The 19,267-nt window shown below is 40.8% G+C and overlaps 1 protein-coding gene across 1 annotated transcript; it reads right to left on the bottom strand.

Moving 5' to 3' along the window:
* Window positions 1-16,867: 16,867 nt before the first annotated feature.
* MS3_00006034 (uncharacterized protein) lies at window positions 16,868-18,772 on the bottom strand. The gene has a single exon (XM_051214133.1). The coding sequence runs from the start codon at window positions 18,438-18,440 to the stop codon at window positions 17,226-17,228; it is 1,215 nt and encodes a 404-aa protein (XP_051067263.1). The 5' UTR covers window positions 18,441-18,772; the 3' UTR covers window positions 16,868-17,225.
* Window positions 18,773-19,267: the final 495 nt, after the last annotated feature.

The raw sequence follows: 19,267 nt of genomic DNA, 5'->3' as shown, positions 1-19,267 counted from the left end.
ATCTCTGGAGCAAACAATGTAGTTGCAGACGCCTTATCTCGCATAACTTCCTTGAACAGTTTCCAAGGAATCGACCTTCTTAAACTCGCCGAGCTTCAAAAAGAAGACAGTGATCTTCAGCACGAGTTATCGTCCACAACACTTAAACTACGCATCAAACAGATGGGAACAGGTAATGAAACCTCACTGTGTGACACATCTACAGGTAGGGATCGCCCAATCGTGCCGAAGTATTATCAACGCAACATCTTCAATACTTTGCACAAACTTTCTCATCCAGGTGTTCGTGCAACCATCAAGCTTATAGCAGAACGGTTTTGCTGGCCTGGCATGAATAAAGACTTGAGGGAGTCGGCACGCTCCTGTGAAAGCTGCCAAAAATCTAAGGTTATCAGACACAATAAATGTCCCTTAGGCTCATTTAAATCTCCCGATGCTCGTCTCAACCATGTTCATCTGGATTTGGTAGGACCTTTATCAGATTCAAACGGATACTCCCATCTCTTAACCTGCGTGGACCGTTTCACTCGATGGGCAGTAGCAGTACCTATCAAGGACATCACTGCTGAAACAGTGGCCTGCGCCTTCATCGAACGATGGGTAGCAAACTTCGGTTGCCCTTCAACCATCACCACAGACCGCGGACGTCAGTTTGAATCTGATCTTTTCCGTCGTCTGACCACACTTTTAGGAATCACTCGATTCCGAACGACCGCCTACCATCCACAAGCAAACGGGTTGGTAGAACGTTTTCACCGACAACTAAAAGCTTCACTATCAGCTGCAAACGTTTCAAAAAGGACCGACGCTCTTCCACTTGTCTTATTAGGTATTCGCAATGCAGTGAAAGCTGACATTGGATACACTGCGGCTCAACTCGTTTATGGAACGACACTTCGACTTCCAGGAGAATTCGTGGATCCTTCGTCCTCTTCAATGAACATGGATCTAACCTCCTACACGAACAGGCTTACAAACGCAATGCGTCCAGTTAAACCTGCTTCCACCCGACCACAATCAACCGATGTTTTCGTTCAACCTGACTTACGATATAGTACACAAGTTTTCATTCGTCGAGACTCGCATCGACGACCATTCGAATCAGCATACGAAGGACCTTTCAAAGTTCTTCAACGCGAACCGAAGTACTATATAGTCGACAAGAACGGAACAAACGATAGCATCAGCATAGATCGCTGGAAAGCGGCGTATTTAGAAGGAAATCTTATCCACGTCGATTTTCCTTCGGTGCAATCGAACGATACGACTCCACTCATAATTCCTCAACCGACAACCAACACTAGCGATGATACTTCGACAGTATCCGAAAATAAACTTAAAACGACGCGTTCTGGAAGAAGAGTAAGGTTTCCAGAACATTTAAACGACTACTGCACATAAGGCACTACTCGACATTTTATATTATCTCGATCTTTCTTTTTAACGATATATAATTTTTTTTAAAAAAGACAATTTTATTATACCTATATATTTATATTTTTATTTAAAAAAAACAAAACATAAAAAACCTTTTTTTAACGCTATTACGTGTGCTTGAGTATATTTTCCATTTTTTCGCCGACATTGTGTTTTTACGCACATACGAGTGTATTTCGACATGCACTTACACTTTCTTTTTTCTTTTCCAGGACGACTGGAAAAGAACGATGCAGTTTACGAGGAGTCGAAATTTTCGTTGTAACTCTTTCTTTTTTTACTATGTTGTACCTCGGTCCCATATAGTAAGGAAAGACGACCAGACGCTGCTACACTTAGTAAGCTATCAGAAGAGTGTTTACCAACGACAAACTCGTTGGGTTTAAACTTCTGGGTGGCCACCTCTTAGGGTTGTCACTGCCCCACCACGGGGGGAGTGATCTGTAGCGGTAAATAAATCCCCAAAATATATAGCACTAAGTTTTCGACATTGGATGCTGAACATATGTTTTAGTGGACTCATCTAGCTGAAGGCGCTTGGTCAGGCATCCGCACCAGATTACGTGTGGTTGAAGAATTGTGGTCTACTATGACATTAGTACTGCTCTTATAATAGACCTAATCCTAATGTTGTAGATTTGTCGTGATATAACTGCCTAATCTATAAGATCTTACGTGGAAGTCACACCATCGACTACACCAACTCACTGTATCGTATCAGTTACCAACACATGATGTAGAACAAGGTTAGGCTAGAGCAAGAACAATGTATTTAATATGAATGGAAGATATATGGTAACATTCAGCACAGACCATGCCTGCATGGCCGAGCCATGCCAATCGATCAACTCCCGTCCATTCAATTCCTTCTCTTCGCCTTCTCCATTCTTAGGTATTTCTCTGCGTTTAATATTGAATATCTATTTTCTGAGTAGTCTCGTGTTCAGCTTTGTAGATTGTGCGGTTATTGTTCAATGCCACTACACTACTCTCCCACCAGAATCAACGTGATGTTGGTTCGATACCGAATTGGATGGGATCGTCGTGCGCCGAAGGTTACCAAGACCAGGAAGAATCCCCCGGGTAATGATAAGCTGAAAGATAAATCAAAAAGAAGGCGGCAGCATCTGGTCGGGAAATACATGTAATAATCTTAAAATATCTGCTTTCATGATTAACACGCTTAAAATGAAAATTTTGTTGAAGATTATTTGCACTATAAAATATGGGATTACAATAATAACAATAAAACGATGCGTGTTAATAACTTGACGTATAGGTAGTAAGTATTTTGTGTTTAGAAATATTAAAGTAATGAATATTGTAGAAATGTTAATATTGGTATTAGTTTTGGTTTAAATTATGAAACAAATTAACAATTATGCCGGTGACCCGTCCATATGTGATTTCCAATTGCATCTGTATTAGTAGGCTAACTGGAAGAACAAAAGTATTACCATGAAAAAGAATTCCAACTAGTGTTCCAGTTAGTTTGATACGGTTTATTTAGTTACGGGGAGATTTTCTCAACCTCATTTTTACTTGACCGTGATAGAATTTAGTAATACTACTAATACGCATGAATGGTGATCAAAACAAAATTTAAATACGTTAGTGATAATTATATGAATTTTGGACAGATAGCTAGGAACAAATCATTGAACATGAGTGTGTTCGTAAGAGACATGCTCTAGACTCAATGTTCTGATCTGTGGCAGGCTATTTATTTGTATTTATACTTGCCGGCTGATTGGGCATACAAGTTAGTTGCAAGTATGCAGTTTATTATAAGGCGGAATACGATTTAATTAAGATATAGTGGTTATAAGTTATTAAAATCAGGTTAGCCTATGGGTCATATTACGAAGTGATGTGGTGCTGCAAGATGTATTTAGCTAAATAAGTCTTTACAAGATGATTAATAGTGATTGATGCTCATGTGATTATCAGGGAGAACATAAGTTGTAACCAGGGGGAGTACACTCCCAACTCATGTCTATGATAATGGCTTGAACCTTAGTCAGTGTTGGGGTAAATTCGACATTGATGTTTTCAGTTTGCAGGAGATTTGCTCGACTGCTTATACTGATTATTTGCATGCATGATTGTGTCGCTAAACCATCAATTAGACTGACAAGGTTTTGAGATATTTACTGAATGAGCAACTGATAGAGAAACATACTGTAATCATCTGTGATGGATGAAGATACCAAGAAAACAACACCATATAATGGTAATTATAAGTCAATTTGTTGACCGATTTCGTTAATAGTTACATTAATTTTATCAGTCATATTACGTGATTGTCAAGTTATGACAATGCTTTATGACGATATCTTGAAACTATTACGTTTAGCTAGTTATAGTGTTGATTGAGGATTAGTCAGTGGAAAAATAGTATTGTTGCTTTAGGTGATTCGAAATCATCAGAAAGAATCCGAGACGCCTAATTTAATTATAAATTTTAATTCAGAAATATTCGTTTAGTGTTAATTCTAGTAGGCTACGGAGTTTTGATTTTAAACGTTTGTTTAGCCAACAGCTACTTGGGGATTTAGTTATTTCACTAGTGCAGTTGATAGTACCTAAATTTTTAATCTTATTATCTAAACTATGTTCGCATTTTAGGCTGCTAATATGATAAACCATACGATTAGCAACAACGACTATGATGGGTTTATTGATAAATGTTAAAGGCGATCCAGATGATTTCTAAATTTATAAGACATGGAGATATAGTGTAACGTATGTATGGGCCAGGTTAACATGCAGGTTGTTGACGTATATGACGATTTAAAAATAATGAACATGACCAGAAAATAATTTTAAAGTTTAGACTGCTTGTGAAACTTCAGGCAGGAATATGATGTGTTATAAACATTCCATAAGGAGTTACTGCATTTAGCCTAGGGACACTTACAAATATATAGCAAAAGGAACCGGAAAACATATACATGTTAAGTAAAAAAAAATCATCCAGTAAAATAGTTGAACTCGCCTGGATTATTTTTGAAAATTAGATTATTCAGTGGACGACATATATAACGCCATTCGTGAGGAGTAGTAATGATCCAAAAGCATCCAGAATAAAACATACAGTATGGCAATCACTTCCAGGGTGCTTGATGCTGTTGAGGTTTTTGGGACTCGCTCGGATCAGAACAACCGAATGAATCCAGATAACTGTGTGTGCCATTGAATGAGCCATCTAAAATCAACTTATGATTGCAGAAAACTTATAGCTGGAACTCACCGTATTTTTTGGAGAAGTGTCACCCTTGTTGTTTGGCAATGGAACTCGAGAATATGAAATTAGGCAGGCAGTGGTCAGAAGAAAAGATATTACAGGATAGTGCATAGTTTAAAACAGGATGAGGTGTTAGGTGAAGGAACACTAAGAATTAGATCCAGATAACTATTTAGTCCTTGATTGCATTGTTAGTCAATGTATATTTACGCTATTTACAGGTCATATTTGCTAGAGCTTGATGTTTAAACAAGACTATGTCGCTGAAGCATGTAAATGCTATTACAGCTTGTTAACAAACCATCAAAGCTAATTAGTTAATACATACGACTAGTTTTTATTATCGATTGAGCTAGTTTGTCATGAGGACTAATCAATATAACATTACGATAATGCATGTGAGCATTAATCAGAGGACTATTAGAATACAGTGTTAACATAAATATAAAATCGATCGAGAAAGTTGAAGTGGAAATAAGGATTTATAATAATAGGTTGCGTTTCTTTAGTTGGGCTCACCAATGAAGAATTATGGTCTACTATGATATTAGTACTGCTCTTATAATAGACCTAATCCTAAATTTGTAGATTTGTAGTGATATAACTGCCTAATCTATAAGATCTTACGTGGAAGCCTCACCAGTGTTGTAATTAAAATACTGGAAAGGATAATCAAACGGACCATAACAGCATTTATGGAAACCAATAACTTGTTGAACATGGCACAACATGGTTTTAGAAAGGGTCTATCCTGTACAACGAACCTCCTTATAGCTAGGGAGCTCTGGATTAATGCGCTAGACAACGGAAACTCAGTGGATGTTGTCTACATAGACCTCAGTAAGGCTTTTGACAAGGTGCCAACTAATAGACTGCTATTGAAGTTGGCAAACCTTGGTATTGCCGGACCTCTTTTAAAATGGATTAAGGATTTCCTAGTAGGTCGTAGGCAAAAAGTAAGAATAAATTCCAAGTGCTCCATCTGGAGACCAGTACTTAGTGGAGTACCCCAAGGTTCCGTCCTAGGTCCTTTACTTTTTATAATGTACTTTAATGATCTTACAAGTATAGTACAGTCTCCAATGTTATTATACGCTGACGATGTAAAACGTGGGCGAGTAATAACTGGAGACAAAGACGCATTTACTCTTCACGCGGACTTAAATAATATGGTAAACTGGTCTAAAGAGTGGCTAATGCCTATCAACTCGGAAAAGTGTGTCTACATGCACTTGGGGGATTCAAAGGTTAATACATACAACATAGGGGATGTGTCATTACCCGTAGTCCGGTCTCATAAGGACCTAGGGGTGACAGTGAGCAATGATCTTAAGACGACGGCCCATTGCCGGGAGGTCACAGTTAAGGGGTTTCGAACCCTCTGGGCTTTAAAAGGGACATTCACCAAGTTAGATACTACCATGTTCACCACATTATACACATCCTTAGTGAGAACTAAGTTAGAGAACTGTGTTCAGGCTGCAAGCCCTTGTTTAAAAGGTGACTCAGACATACTAGAAAAGGTACAGAGGGCAGCTACGCGTGCAATTCCGGAACTCCGGGGTTTATCATATGAAGAGCGGCTTGAAAAACTGAACCTCTTTACTCTGTCCTATCGCTGACTAAGGGGAGATCTAATATTGATGTACAGAATACTGAGAAATGATTTCGGACCTAACTTATTCTCTCTCTCTCTCTTCCCACTAGATCGGGACACCTCAGAGGACATAGCAGGCGAGTAGAAAAGCCAAGAACGAACAAAATACCCGTGGCATACAGGTTTTCACACCGAGTCATAAATACTTGGAACCTGCTGCCTGAAGCAGTGGTATCCGCACCTTCAATTGACTCTTTCAAGATAAGACTGGACACTCACAGAAGCTTACTAGAAAAGGAATAACATAGGCCGTAGGCCTTCTGTCCTTACTACACAAATGTGAATCTGAATCTGAATCTGAAGTCACACCATCGACTACACCAACTCACTGTATCGTATCAATTACCAATACATGATGTAGAACAAGGTTAGGCTAGAGAAAGAACAATATATTTAATATGAATAGAAGATATAAGGTAACATTCGCCAGAGACCACGCCTGCATGGCCGAGCCATGCCACTCGATAAACTCCAGTCCATTCAATTCATTGTTCGCGCCTTCTCCATCGTTAGGTATTTATCCGCGTTAAATATTGAATATCTATTTTCTGAGTAGTCTCGTGTTCAGCTTTGTGGATTGTGCGGTTATTGTTCAATGCCACTACATGGTAACGCCGTGCTCAACATCTACCGCAATCGCTAGCCAGATTAGATCAGAGAATTCCGATATATTGGTCATCGCCAAATATACTCTTCCGATCTCCTCGACTCTGTCTTTTGATTTCTCTGGGTGGGAACGAAATATATTAGAAGGTGTTACTGGTAGAAGCGTTGTCAAACACTGAATACCTGTGACATCATTATTATCATCTATAGCATATACATAATATTTACAACACTCGGGACACCTAATGTTTTCACTATCAACCTATTTCTGCTTTGAAAGTCGGACAAAACAGTGAAAATCAGCCGAAAATGTGATAAAGACGGGAAAAACGATAAATCTTACCATGGTATCGTTAGTTGTAACGCAGTTTGGGTAGCCTTGACGACAACACAATTTTTATGACGATATATGCCTCAATCATGCTATTTCATATAGAAATAAAAGATTTGTCCACCATCAGTGTATACCTAAGTAGAAATAAGTGCTAGTCTGCGATGCAAACACGAAAAAACTATTATAGCAGCACCTGAATAATGAATTTTCAAGGACTTCGCGATACCATGTAACGCAAAATGGAAAAACCCTTTTTCACCTAATTATGAAAACGGAAAATAGACTTTCAAGTTTATTCATAATTAATTTCGAAATTTGGTTGTGCACAAAGCAGAAATAAAAAAAGAGCGCAAAAAGTGTCGCGATACCCCTGTAGCGCTGCTGAATATTCTTATCCCTTTAGATTGAAAGGGGGACCACACTGTTTCCATATTTTTGATGCGACTGAACAAAAATGTTAAACGTTCGATCGGAAAGCCTATTTTTATTCTGGATTACAAGCAACTTTGTGGTATTTAGTAGCATGTTACTTGCATCATAGGAAACCGAGATGTGCAGGGAAGTTTAGTCCTAACTTGATTTGCATTCACCAAACTTTTGCTGTGTTCTTACGCAGCAAAAGTACCATTTCAGTTCTAAAGGATCTATCCTGAGCAATACGTCCGGTAGATTACTTTTTTCTTTGAGTTTCACCATATTTAATAGTTACCTGTGGTTTCGCCTCAGCTTACTATTCGGTTTTTTTTTGTTTTTCACGTATAGACTAGTTTCACTTTATATCACTCGTTTTATCCATTTTTGTCCGTTTTCAGTGTGCTTTTTAGTGTTTTTTTAAAGGTCTTAGGCTTTTGCAAGCATCTATAACATAGTTTGCTTCAACATAGTCATGAAAAACTCATGCAAACGTCCAGGATGCCGTTTTGCTGTTACAACTGGCATGCAGTGCGACAACTGCAAAGGCTGGTTCCGCGAAGCATGCACAGATCTGACAGCAACTGCTTACAGCCGACTCAGCAAGTCAGACCAAAAGTGGGTATGTGTCACGTGCAGCACGGATGCTGTAGTCTTGCTGAGTAACATCACTGTCCTACTGACAGTTCTCCGGAACAAGTTGTCAGTTAACTTGGATAACGATAGTGAAAAAACCGGTAGACAAACAAAAGCGTGCGACGGATACAAAAATAGGGATGTTGACAGGTATACCATCGATGGAGCATCCATCAACACTAATGATGACGTGTCGAGGCTCAGCACCATCATTACGTCGACAGTATTAGACTCCCTAAGCAAACTCGGGTCACCTAGCTCAGGGTCCCTGAACACAACAGTGGTCCCCAAAAACCCTGTAGGTGATTCGACCCACGTTAAGAGAGCCCAAACGAACCAGGCATCACCGCCTAAGCCGAGCAACCCAAGTGTTGCTGTACGAAAAATATCTGGTGATTTGGTCGCACAGTCTACCCCCAAGACTGTTCGTCCGGTCATCAAAGAGCCCAAGACTCAAAAACGCGCACTGAGCTCCAAACAACAAGTTATTAAACCTGAACCCATCGTGAAACCTGGTAAATTAACAACAGTTCTTTACGATTCTCTCATTATCATGAACCTCGTTGACAATCCCGATCTTCCTCTCAGTCTGCAGGAAAAAAACGACAGGATGCTCTGGGGTGAATTCAACAAGAAGCTCGAACCTTCTAGAATAGAGCCCTTGACGGTCACCCGGCTCACTGGAGGAAAGGATTCTAAGCATCTAAATCACCTGAGGCTTCTTCGAGTAACACTTAAGAATGCTACCGACGTAGAGGACGTCTTGCTAGCAAGTCACTTGCTGAAATCCGATGGTAACGTAAGAATATTGCGCGACACACCGTACTCTGAGCGCAATATCATACGGAACATCCCCAAAGAAACTCGCGATCAGTTTTTCCGCGGAAGAAACATAATTGTGCAAGGTATACCGGAAAATGCAGACCCTACTCAATCAAATTCTGACATTAGGGAATGGAAATTCATCAAACAGTCCTTGAGGCTCAAACACATACTGACTCAGCATGTGACGAGACTAGCCAAGAAGGGCGGTGATCTTAGACCCCGTCTAATGAAGATAACGTTCCCATCTTCCCACATGGCGGCTGCAGTTCTGGAAGCATTTCGTGCTAATAGACGTCGATTGCCACCTGGAATCCACATGCACCTGGACAGGCCATACAAAGCTAGGACCAAACACAAAGGCAAGTTGGAGCTGACCATTCCACTTGTGGACTGTCTAAATGATAAAAAACGTGTAAAGGACAGGGCCTACCACCTCGGCAAACCTCATATAGGTGGGCTACCTGTCCATTCACATAAGACTCATACAGAAAAACAGGACAAAGCTCACGCGTTCCAAATTGAAAGAATAAACTGCTTATATATGAACGCCGCAAGTCTACCAAACAAACTGGATGAATTACGTGAACTTATTAACGCTAATAAGGCCCGTCTGACAGGAATATCTGAAATCTGGATATCTTCTCAGTTCTCGGACCAAGAGTTAGCATTACCTGGGATGACTTTGTTCTGCAACAACAGAAAAACAGGAATTGGGGGTGGAGTAGCCATATACATAAGCTCTTGCTTGGAGGTGCACCAAGTTCACAACCTCGAGTTTAACAAGCTTGAGGAATCCATATGGTGCTCTGTAAGGTTGTCTAGTACTTCCAGGTGTCTAGTCGGAGTCATTTACAGGAAGCCAACTGCCGACACCGAGTACGATAGTCGTATGCTGGAAGGACTATTCTGCTCCGACCGTCTCGGTTTCACACACATCCTGATTCTAGGGGACTTTAATCTCCCTAGAGTCAACTTCGCGGAACACACGTACACTGGAGGCGACAACTCAACTGAAGCTCGGTTCTTCAACCTCATCGATGACTTGGGCTTATATGAAAATGTGAGGTCGGCAACTCGTTGGAGAAACAGTCAGACACCATCGCGCTTAGACTGTGTATTCACAAACGAAGAATTCCTAGTTGAAAACCTCTCAATCCTGGCTCCTCTGGGAAAGAGCGATCATGCCGTCATAGCCTTCAGTTTTGTCGTCTAAACTAAGCTAAGGTATCCCAACAATAATTTGCGTTGGAATTTTAAACGGCTGAATGTGCCAGCTCTACATGACTATCTACAACAGGTGGTTTGGGATGTTCACCCTCAACTCGATGTGGACGGTCATTGGGACTTCTTACTTCACACGCTCATATGTGCTACAAACCATTCAGTTCCTCAAACGGTTCCCAAAAGCTGCAAGCCACCTACAGTAATCAAGAACCGTACCCTTCGCCTGCTAAGCCGAAAAAGACACTGTCGGGCGGAATACAAACGAACTGATAACGACGGAGCGCATAGACAATATAAACATATCAGGAACATATGCACGAAGGCTATAAGAGAAGACAGGCTTCAGTACCAGACAAAGCTTATAGACAAATTTGCCTCTAACCCTAGAAGCCTATTCCGCTATGCAGCCTCTCTTTGTCAAGCCAAAACAGGAGTTTCTCAACTGGTAGGTCTTAACGGCCCGACCAACAACGATGGCGACGCCGCTAACCTCCTGGCGGCACACTACTCTCAAACATTTCGACCGGCTAACATCAACTTTACTGACGACAGTTTCGTCTGCAATTCCACAGGACTCTCCAAAGTGAACCTAAGCGCTGACTTGGTGTTCCGTAAATTGCAGCACTTAAGACTAGATACTTCTCCTGGCCCGGATATGGTTCATCCTGCCATACTGAGGGAGGCAGCCTCAATCCTGGCAACCCCGCTTAGCGTGATGTTTTCACACTCGCTAAGCCGAGGTAAAATTACCGGAAAATTGGAAGTTGGCTCACATCACACCAATTTTCAAAGGAGGTCGACGCAATGAACCTTCAAGTTATCGGCCGATGGCTCTTCTGTCATTACCTTCAAAACTCATGGAGTCCCTGATATGCAACGGTTTAAACGACTATCTACTGTCCTTAAATTTCTTCTCACCCCAACAGCATGGTTTCAGGGAGGGTTACTCTTGTATAACCAACCTGCTGACTGCGGTGGACAGATGGACAAGCATCCTCGATCGCAAGGGAAAGGTTGATATCATTTACCTTGATTTCTCAAAAGCTTTTGATAAGGTTAACCAATTTTGTCTTACCAATAAGCTCAAACGACTAGGTATCAAACCACCTCTAATCGATTGACTTACTGCATACCTGCAAAATCGACACTTTAAGGTCAGGGTTAATTTCACTTTATCTCAGGCTATGGAATGTCCTAGTGGGGTCCCCCAGGGCCCAGTACTAGGGCCTCTTCTCTTCTTGATCTACATAAATGATCTTCCTCAACAGGTAACGTCAGACTTATTACTTTTTGCCGACGACGTGAAACTTTGGAGAGAGATACGCAATCAAGACGATATACAGGCACTTCAGGAGGATCTGACGCGACTTCAAAGTTGGGCAGGCGACAACGGACTTACCTTTAACACTTCAAAGTGTAAAGTAGTCCATCTGCGACATGTCGCAAACCACAGTTGAAACTTTAGAAACTCCTCTCTAGTGGTATCCAAAGTCGAAAAAGATTTAGGAGTCCTGGTGCCCCATGATTTGAAGTCTTACGCTAACCGTGACAATAATAATATATTTCTGCATGTGCAGGTACACACCGTTTTTACAGGCATGATCTATAAATTACAATATTTGTTGGTTCGCAAAATGCTTCCCAACTTATTAAGTTTATAGTTGTTATAAAGTGAGATCGTAGAGCGCTTGCTGTAAACTATGACCTTGAGAGGACGCGTACGTTAAGTTTGCTCCAAACGTCAGAAGTTTCATAGCTGTGCTCTCAGAGCAAGATTCTGAAGGAGAGAAAAAAAAAGAAACAGAGGAGCAGCAAGGCACTTGGATATGAACGCCAAAGGTTGCTTAAAATTGTGTAGTAGAACGGACAGAGGTATAATAAATTAGAATAAATTCATATTATGTCTTGTTAGAGTGAAGTGAAGTCAGAGGCTCCATATTAGAGAATGTACTAATAAAGAACAACGAGTAGTGATGTTTAACAAGTTGGAGTAAGCTCACATGAAGGAAGGGAAGTCAAGGTTGGTACAAGGGAAGCGGTTTATTAGAAGGGTGTATATATAGAGGGTGAAGTGTTAAGAATACTAGTGACTATATCTTTTATTGTCTTTTTTCTTTTCTTTTTTTGTCCATCCGATGTCAGCCACGCAATCCTAGTGTAAAAGTCCGAGTTAGCATGTTATAGGTTGTCTTAGTAGAATAGCTAATCCAGCATATTATTGGAAACATGAGTCTGAGTGGTGAGCGTAGGAAGACAATCTATATCTTAGATTGACTGTCTTATTCTCAATTATAAAGAGCCTGATACATACAAAATGTTCTGTCCCCACAAACACGGGTGGATTGAAGTTATCGCCCTCACCATCAATGCTTGCTGGTCAGTAACTCCACCCTCCCTCCTTTTGTGATGTTAGGCTCATTTAAGCTTATTTTTGTATATACGTCATACCTCACACAATCCTCTGTTTCACAACTTGTTGGAAAGCACTATTTCTATAAGTACCATTTTACAAGCTTATCAGGCAGTTACAAGCTGTGGACTGTGGGTAAAGCATCGATGCAGTGCCTCTGTTGACTATAGTATAAAGTATAGTTTGCCAAACAGAGTATAAGCGTTAAGAAGGGTATATTGTAGGATAGTTGTTTATTTAAGCAGGCGGAAAAAGTATAGAAGTATGAGTTGTGGATAAGGGAACGAGTGGAGAAATAATATTAATTGCTAGTCAACATTGTGTACAGAAGAGTAAAAAGTTAATATAGGATAAACAGGAAGGAACTCACAGTAACTTGGTGCTGATGTTATTTTCTGTTGTCTTAACCAGTTGATTGGTAAAAGGTTCCATAGATGCAAGACCACCGGTAGTAGGCAGCCGATTGTCGGGTCCTCTTGACTTTTTAGGGTGGTAGTGATTGTCCCTTATCGACCGAGTTTAGTTTGACAGTAATGATAGGTCCAGTGAGTTACCTGTCTACTTCAAGTGAAGAAATGGGGTGGAAAAAGTAATTAATACAACTGCAAAGTAGGGAAAATAAGGCAAACTGAACTTGAAGTCCATTTTGGTCTAGACATGGAGAGAGCCTATGATGTCTGAGTGGGGTGCAGATGTGTTCGTACGTGCAAGATCAGTGCGAGTGAGGGCTTGATCAAGCAGTTTCACAAACGTATGTAGTTCATCTGCCATGCGAGTCTCGGAAGGAAGACTGTTCCATATTATTGCATACTTGGTGAGGAAGAAGTTTTCCCGAGTTTTTGATCTGTATTTCTCAACTTTGACCGTAGATACTTTGTTTCGAAGTTCGTATTCATGTGAATCTCGGGCAAGAATTATCTGACATGTTGAGTAAGTAAGGTTTTTGAGCAGTTTGAAGTAGAGAATCAAATTAGACCTAAGCCTTCTCTCCCAAAGGGGTGCTATTCCTAAGATTTGGCATCGAGAACTGTAGTCAATGACCGAGCCAGTCTTAAGTATTTTGCGGGTGAAGTCTCGTTGTATTCCTTCCACCTTTAGTATATCAGATAGACGTAGGTTGGAAAATAAGAACGAGCAGTATTCAACGATAGGTCTTACACAAACTTTGTAAAGAAGGATTTTAGATTCATTTTGATAGAAATTACGGAGAATGAAGCCAAGCAATTTCCGCATTTTGGATGCTTTGGCTGAGATGTGTTCAGAGAAATTAAGACTGTGTGAATAATGTACCCCTAGGTCAGTTACTGATGCCAGTCTGGGGAGTGTGTGATCGCTAATTGTCAGTTTCATTTTAAGAGACGTGTCTCCTATACATAACCAGCCGCATTTCTCTATGTTGAGCTCTAACCTCCAGCGTTTGCACCAGTCATCTACCATGTTGAGTTCATGTTGGATTGTTTGCATAGTACTGCGTAAATCGCAAATGTCAGTTTTATAGATGACTTTTAAGTCATCGGCATAGAGGTAGGTCTTACCTGTGCTGAAACACCTGCATATATTGTTGATGTAGATTATAAAGAGCAATGGACCCAAGACACTACCCTGCACAACACCACTGGTTATCGGTCGAGGTGTAGATGTATTAGAGTTAATCTTGGTTATTTGATATCTGTTCGTAAGAAAAGACTTGATCCATTGCAAAAGGGGATTTATAATTCCAACTGACTTCAGTCTGTTGATTAGAAGATTATGAGGTACTTTATCAAAGGCTTTCTTAATATCGAAGTATAGTATAATAACTAGTTTCTTCTGGTCACGCATACGAGTAACCTCGTTAAAGAAGTCTATCAGGCATGTACTGCACGACCTTGTTCTAATGAAGCCGTGTTGTGACGGGTCTATTAGATCTTCCTTGAGTAGGTGATCAGATAGTTGATTTTGTATCACTTTTTCCATTATGCGTGATATGACTGGAGTGATATTTATAGGTCTGTAGTTTTCTACCAGGTTTCTCGGTCCGGATTTGTGTTTGGGTAGAACATACGTTACCTTCCAGGTTTCCGGATATGTACCTGTCTCTAAAGATAATGTGTATATTTTGAGTAGTAGCGTCTGTATGTCCGGCCCTGACATTTTATAAACGATTGAAGGGATGTCATCGGCACCAGAACTCGCATTTGGTTTAAGGGTTTTAATGGCGGTATGTATACTCATAATGTCGAAGTTTATGGTACTAAGATAGTTTTTGCCGGTGCACTTTATGTCGATATCTGGGGCATCAGATGTATTCCCATTGTGAGAAAACCATTCACTTAATAGTTCACATATGACGGTTTGGTCATTATACGTTACTCCATCGTGCAGTAAGGAGTGAATGTTGTTGTCTGTGTTCTTTCTTATGCGTTTCGTGAGGAGACGACATAGGGCTTGGGCTTTAGATGCAGCAGCGAGCGCAGTACGTTCCTCTACCTGTTTATGCTTGTTGTGTTGACTTTGTACTCCGTCAAGTACAGAGTATATCTGGTGCAGGGCACTGAAGTCTTTTGATATATAGTACATCCTTTTCAGTTTTCTCAGTTTAGACCTAGTCTTTTGGTTTATATAGGGAGTAACTGTTTTAAAACCAATTTTAGAGGGTATAGTGGTGTCTAGTGCAGATTTGGTGGTGATATTGAATATTTCTAATGTTTCTAAGAGGTTATTACTGGTAAAGAAACTGCCCCAGTCAGAGTGCTTTATTAGAAATCGAAAGTTTTCCCAGTCAGCGTTTGCATAGTCTCTATATTGGAATCGCGTTTTTAATGTCTTTAATTTGTTGCATATGGCAAGAATCGGAAGGGTGCAGAGGACTATTTTATGATCGCTGTTGTGAAACTTTTCGCTAACCACCATTGATGTTGGTGTGACACTATGACAGAATATCAAGTCAAGAATGTTGTGATTTCGTGTAGGCAGGTGTACATGTTGTTGCCAGCCGTGTATGTCTAAGGACCTAAGTATGCTTTCAAAGCACAATGGGCCAGAATGTGTCTTCCAGTTGATGGTGGGAAGGTTGAAATCACCACATACAATTTTGTATGTGAGGTCAAGCGAGGCAGCCTGAGCAAATGACTCACTTATAATAGTGTCAGTTGAACTAGGAGTGTTAGGAGCTCGATATATGCATCCGATTAGTATTTTACATTCATGAGTGTGCACAGTAAGCCATATCGATTCAGGAAGTTTGCTGAGGACGTGGTCGCTATAGGTTCCCGCTCTCAAATTTTTTGATACATAGACGAGACAACCACCACCCTTCTTGGTGACTCGATCACAGCGGAAGAGCTCATAGGTGTCTATTTGTAGAAATGTGTCTGTGGTATCGGAGGACAGCCAACTTTCCGTTATCAAAACAAGTGAGGGGTTGTTTAAAAGCAATAGGGTGCGTAGGTAAGTCATCTTACTTTGTACAGATCTAGCGTTGATTAACATAAGTGTCAGGTACGGTGACTGTTTGTCTAGTAGAAGGGTGTGATGTAAACCGAGTGGTTTGTCTGTTTTGCCCTGAGAAAAGGAAGAATTGGGAGCGTTGACTCCATATTGATGAGTGTTTAGTTTATTACCATTAGGGTTAATGCAAGAAGGGTAGTCGGGTGTGGTTTTGATGAAAGAAGTATGTCTAAGAGTGGAAGGTAGAGTCGAATGATTAGGTAATGTGTCCGGGGAATGATCAGGGGGTTCAGTCAAGGAGTTTTCAAGACTAGAAACAGTTATCGAAGTTGAGTAGGATGTGCTACTCCCCATTAAATCGGAGTATATAGATGGTTTCAGAATAGTGGGATTGTCGCCCTCAACATTTGGAGACCCCATAGCAGTAATGTTGAGGGGGAGAGAGATAAAAAAGGATGAGATAGTGTGCATGTCGAATTAGGGGGGACTAAACCGTTGTATTGGGTGGCTTGACTTGGATAGTACCTAGAATCTGTAGGTGGGTTCCCAAGTAGGCCAGCGTTATGGCTTCCTCGTGTGCGGTGGGCAATTTTAGTCCTATTGTGGTCAGTTGGGGAGGTTGTATGTTTCTGGTAAGGGATGAAGGAATGCCTGTTATTGTTGCCAGGAGAGGTGTTTCTGTTGTGTATAGTTTTGTGTTGGTTCATGGGGCTTACAAGGTTGACACCATATGACTTATGGGTATCACGTGTGGGTGTGGTTCTTGTCGAGTGTCGTTTCACATTAGGATGAGTGGGTGTTGCCAGTTCTCTATGTTTGTTGTAGGGCATTCTATTACTATGAGAAGGTGCATGTTTTGGGTTTGGGGTGCTGGAGTATTGGTGGGTTTTTACGGAGAGTTTGGTATTTTTTCGCACAGCGGTGTCCGCGGGTCTGTAGCTGTTAGCGCGATCCCTGGGAGGATCATTTTTAGGCATTTTATAAGGGCCGCTAGGGTAATACTTCGACGCTATTGAGGCATAAGTGGTTTGGCATTTTGGGGTAGCTGAGTGTCTGGGCTGAGGGTGAGTGGTTGTAGCTGCTTTATGTGCGGTCTTGTCCTTAGGACTAATAGCAGTGTCCGACGTGCCTCCGTTTTTTGGGGGGCAGTGTATGATATTTTAGGGTTTGTGCAGTGACAAGAGCTGTAGCTGCCACGGCTACGTAAGCTGGGTTGATCAGTTTGTGTTCCATTGCAGATTCGACGCTGGATAGCGGTCCTGTCATGAATGATCCTAATCTTTTTAAATGTTGGAATACGCCTCAGTAATGACTGACTATTGAGGAGGTGATTAGCTTCAGTGGTGCTACCAAACTGAAATAGAATGGGACAGGAGGCTTTAGTGTGTGCCTTACGTAATCTTCTTGTTACACACCAAGATTGCGACAATCCACATTCTTGTAGCAGAGTATTTTTAGCAGTCTTTATGTTCGTACTATCAGGTATATTATACACAATAACATTCTGCATACACTGAAGTCTTTTCAACACTTCAGATGATATATGGTCAATTACTTTTTCAGTGTTTTTTATAATTTCCAGATCGGGATTTTCTGGAACACTGATTAAATATTTGTAAGGTAATAGGTCTTGAATAGTTTGGGTGAGGCTAAGTTCTGTTTGGCTGCTTTTAGGTCTACCAGTGGTGAGATTATCGGAGTTTATATCAAAGTTTCTAAGGTCGATATGGTTACATACAGGCCTGTTGCAGGTGTCTAGCGGATGTTCACTTTGTGCACACTTAGTTGGGGGATGGGGTATATGTCTGGGTGAGTAGTCAAGATCTACATCACCGGGCTGGCTATTGTAGGCAGGCTTACATGTACTCCGTGGGCCGCTACTCAGGATGGCCGATTGTGAGATTGCTGGGTGTTTGGGATCAACAGCACTGTCTAAATACTGCTCACAACATGTGGTGTTTTTGTTTGGACTGACAAATGATGTCGACTCTAACGGTATGTGACTGCTCTTATTTATATCGACAAGCGAGATGCAAGGTAGTAATATGTCTTGTCCAAGTAAACGGTGCACGTTAAGTGTGGCTGAGGGAAGATCAGAGTAGGATGCAGACTGATCAGTGTGTTTATAAGGTTTCACATTATTCGCTTTAGTGACTGATTTAGATCTTTTGCAGGTGCTATAGGCATCAGGAGAGATTATATGTTTTTTAGATGGCCTGGTCATTATCGGAAGTAATGTAAATACAAAGTTTAATTAGGTGGACAGCGATAGTTGTAATTTAACTTAGTGAACGTGTGAAGTTTTATGGTAGGATCAGACCCAGTATTAGTTAAGAGTAAATATATTAACGTTAATTGGTGATAGAGATAGCGTGAGAATTAGCAAGATTAATTTATGACGTTGAGTTCCTAAATAAGGTGTCAAATTGATAGAACCCTATCAGTGACGAATTATTTATCGCTATTAAGTGTTAAATTAAAGAGAAAAACTAATAGGAAAATAAAATAATACCACGTGAAAAAAAGTTATAACCTTCAAAAGCGCGCCGACAAAAATGCCTTCCGAGCAAACCTTGCACTGGTAACGTCGAAGCGCATTTTTGGACAGTTTGACGGACGAACTTTCCATACAATCTTCAATAGTTTCATCCGTCCCCATTTAGAGTACGGAAACATAGTACTTACCCCTCACTCCAAAAGGACAAGGTCACTTTGGAGCGTATCCAACGTCAAGCCACGAAATCAGTTCGAGGACTCAAATCTAAGCCATACGAAGAACGCCTCCATTCACTAGACCTTTACTCATTAGAGTATAGGCGTCTTAGAGGTGATTTATTAATGGCTTATAGTATTCTTAACACTTCTGGACATCCTCTTAAACACCTACTTAAGCTTAGTTCGAATAATAACCTAAGGGGTAACACCCAGAAACTGGAAACACAACATAGCAAGACGGAATGTAGACACAACTTCTACTCCTTAAGAGTTGTCAAAAGCTGGAACTCGCTGCCAGCCGAGCTAGTCCAAGCGACTTCTCAGGAGTCCTTCAAG

The sequence above is a fragment of the Schistosoma haematobium genome, chromosome 2, assembly GCF_000699445.3.
Source record: "Schistosoma haematobium chromosome 2, whole genome shotgun sequence".
Classification (NCBI taxonomy): Eukaryota; Metazoa; Platyhelminthes; class Trematoda; order Strigeidida; family Schistosomatidae; genus Schistosoma; species Schistosoma haematobium.
This window is presented reverse-complemented; position numbering and strand designations above follow the sequence as displayed.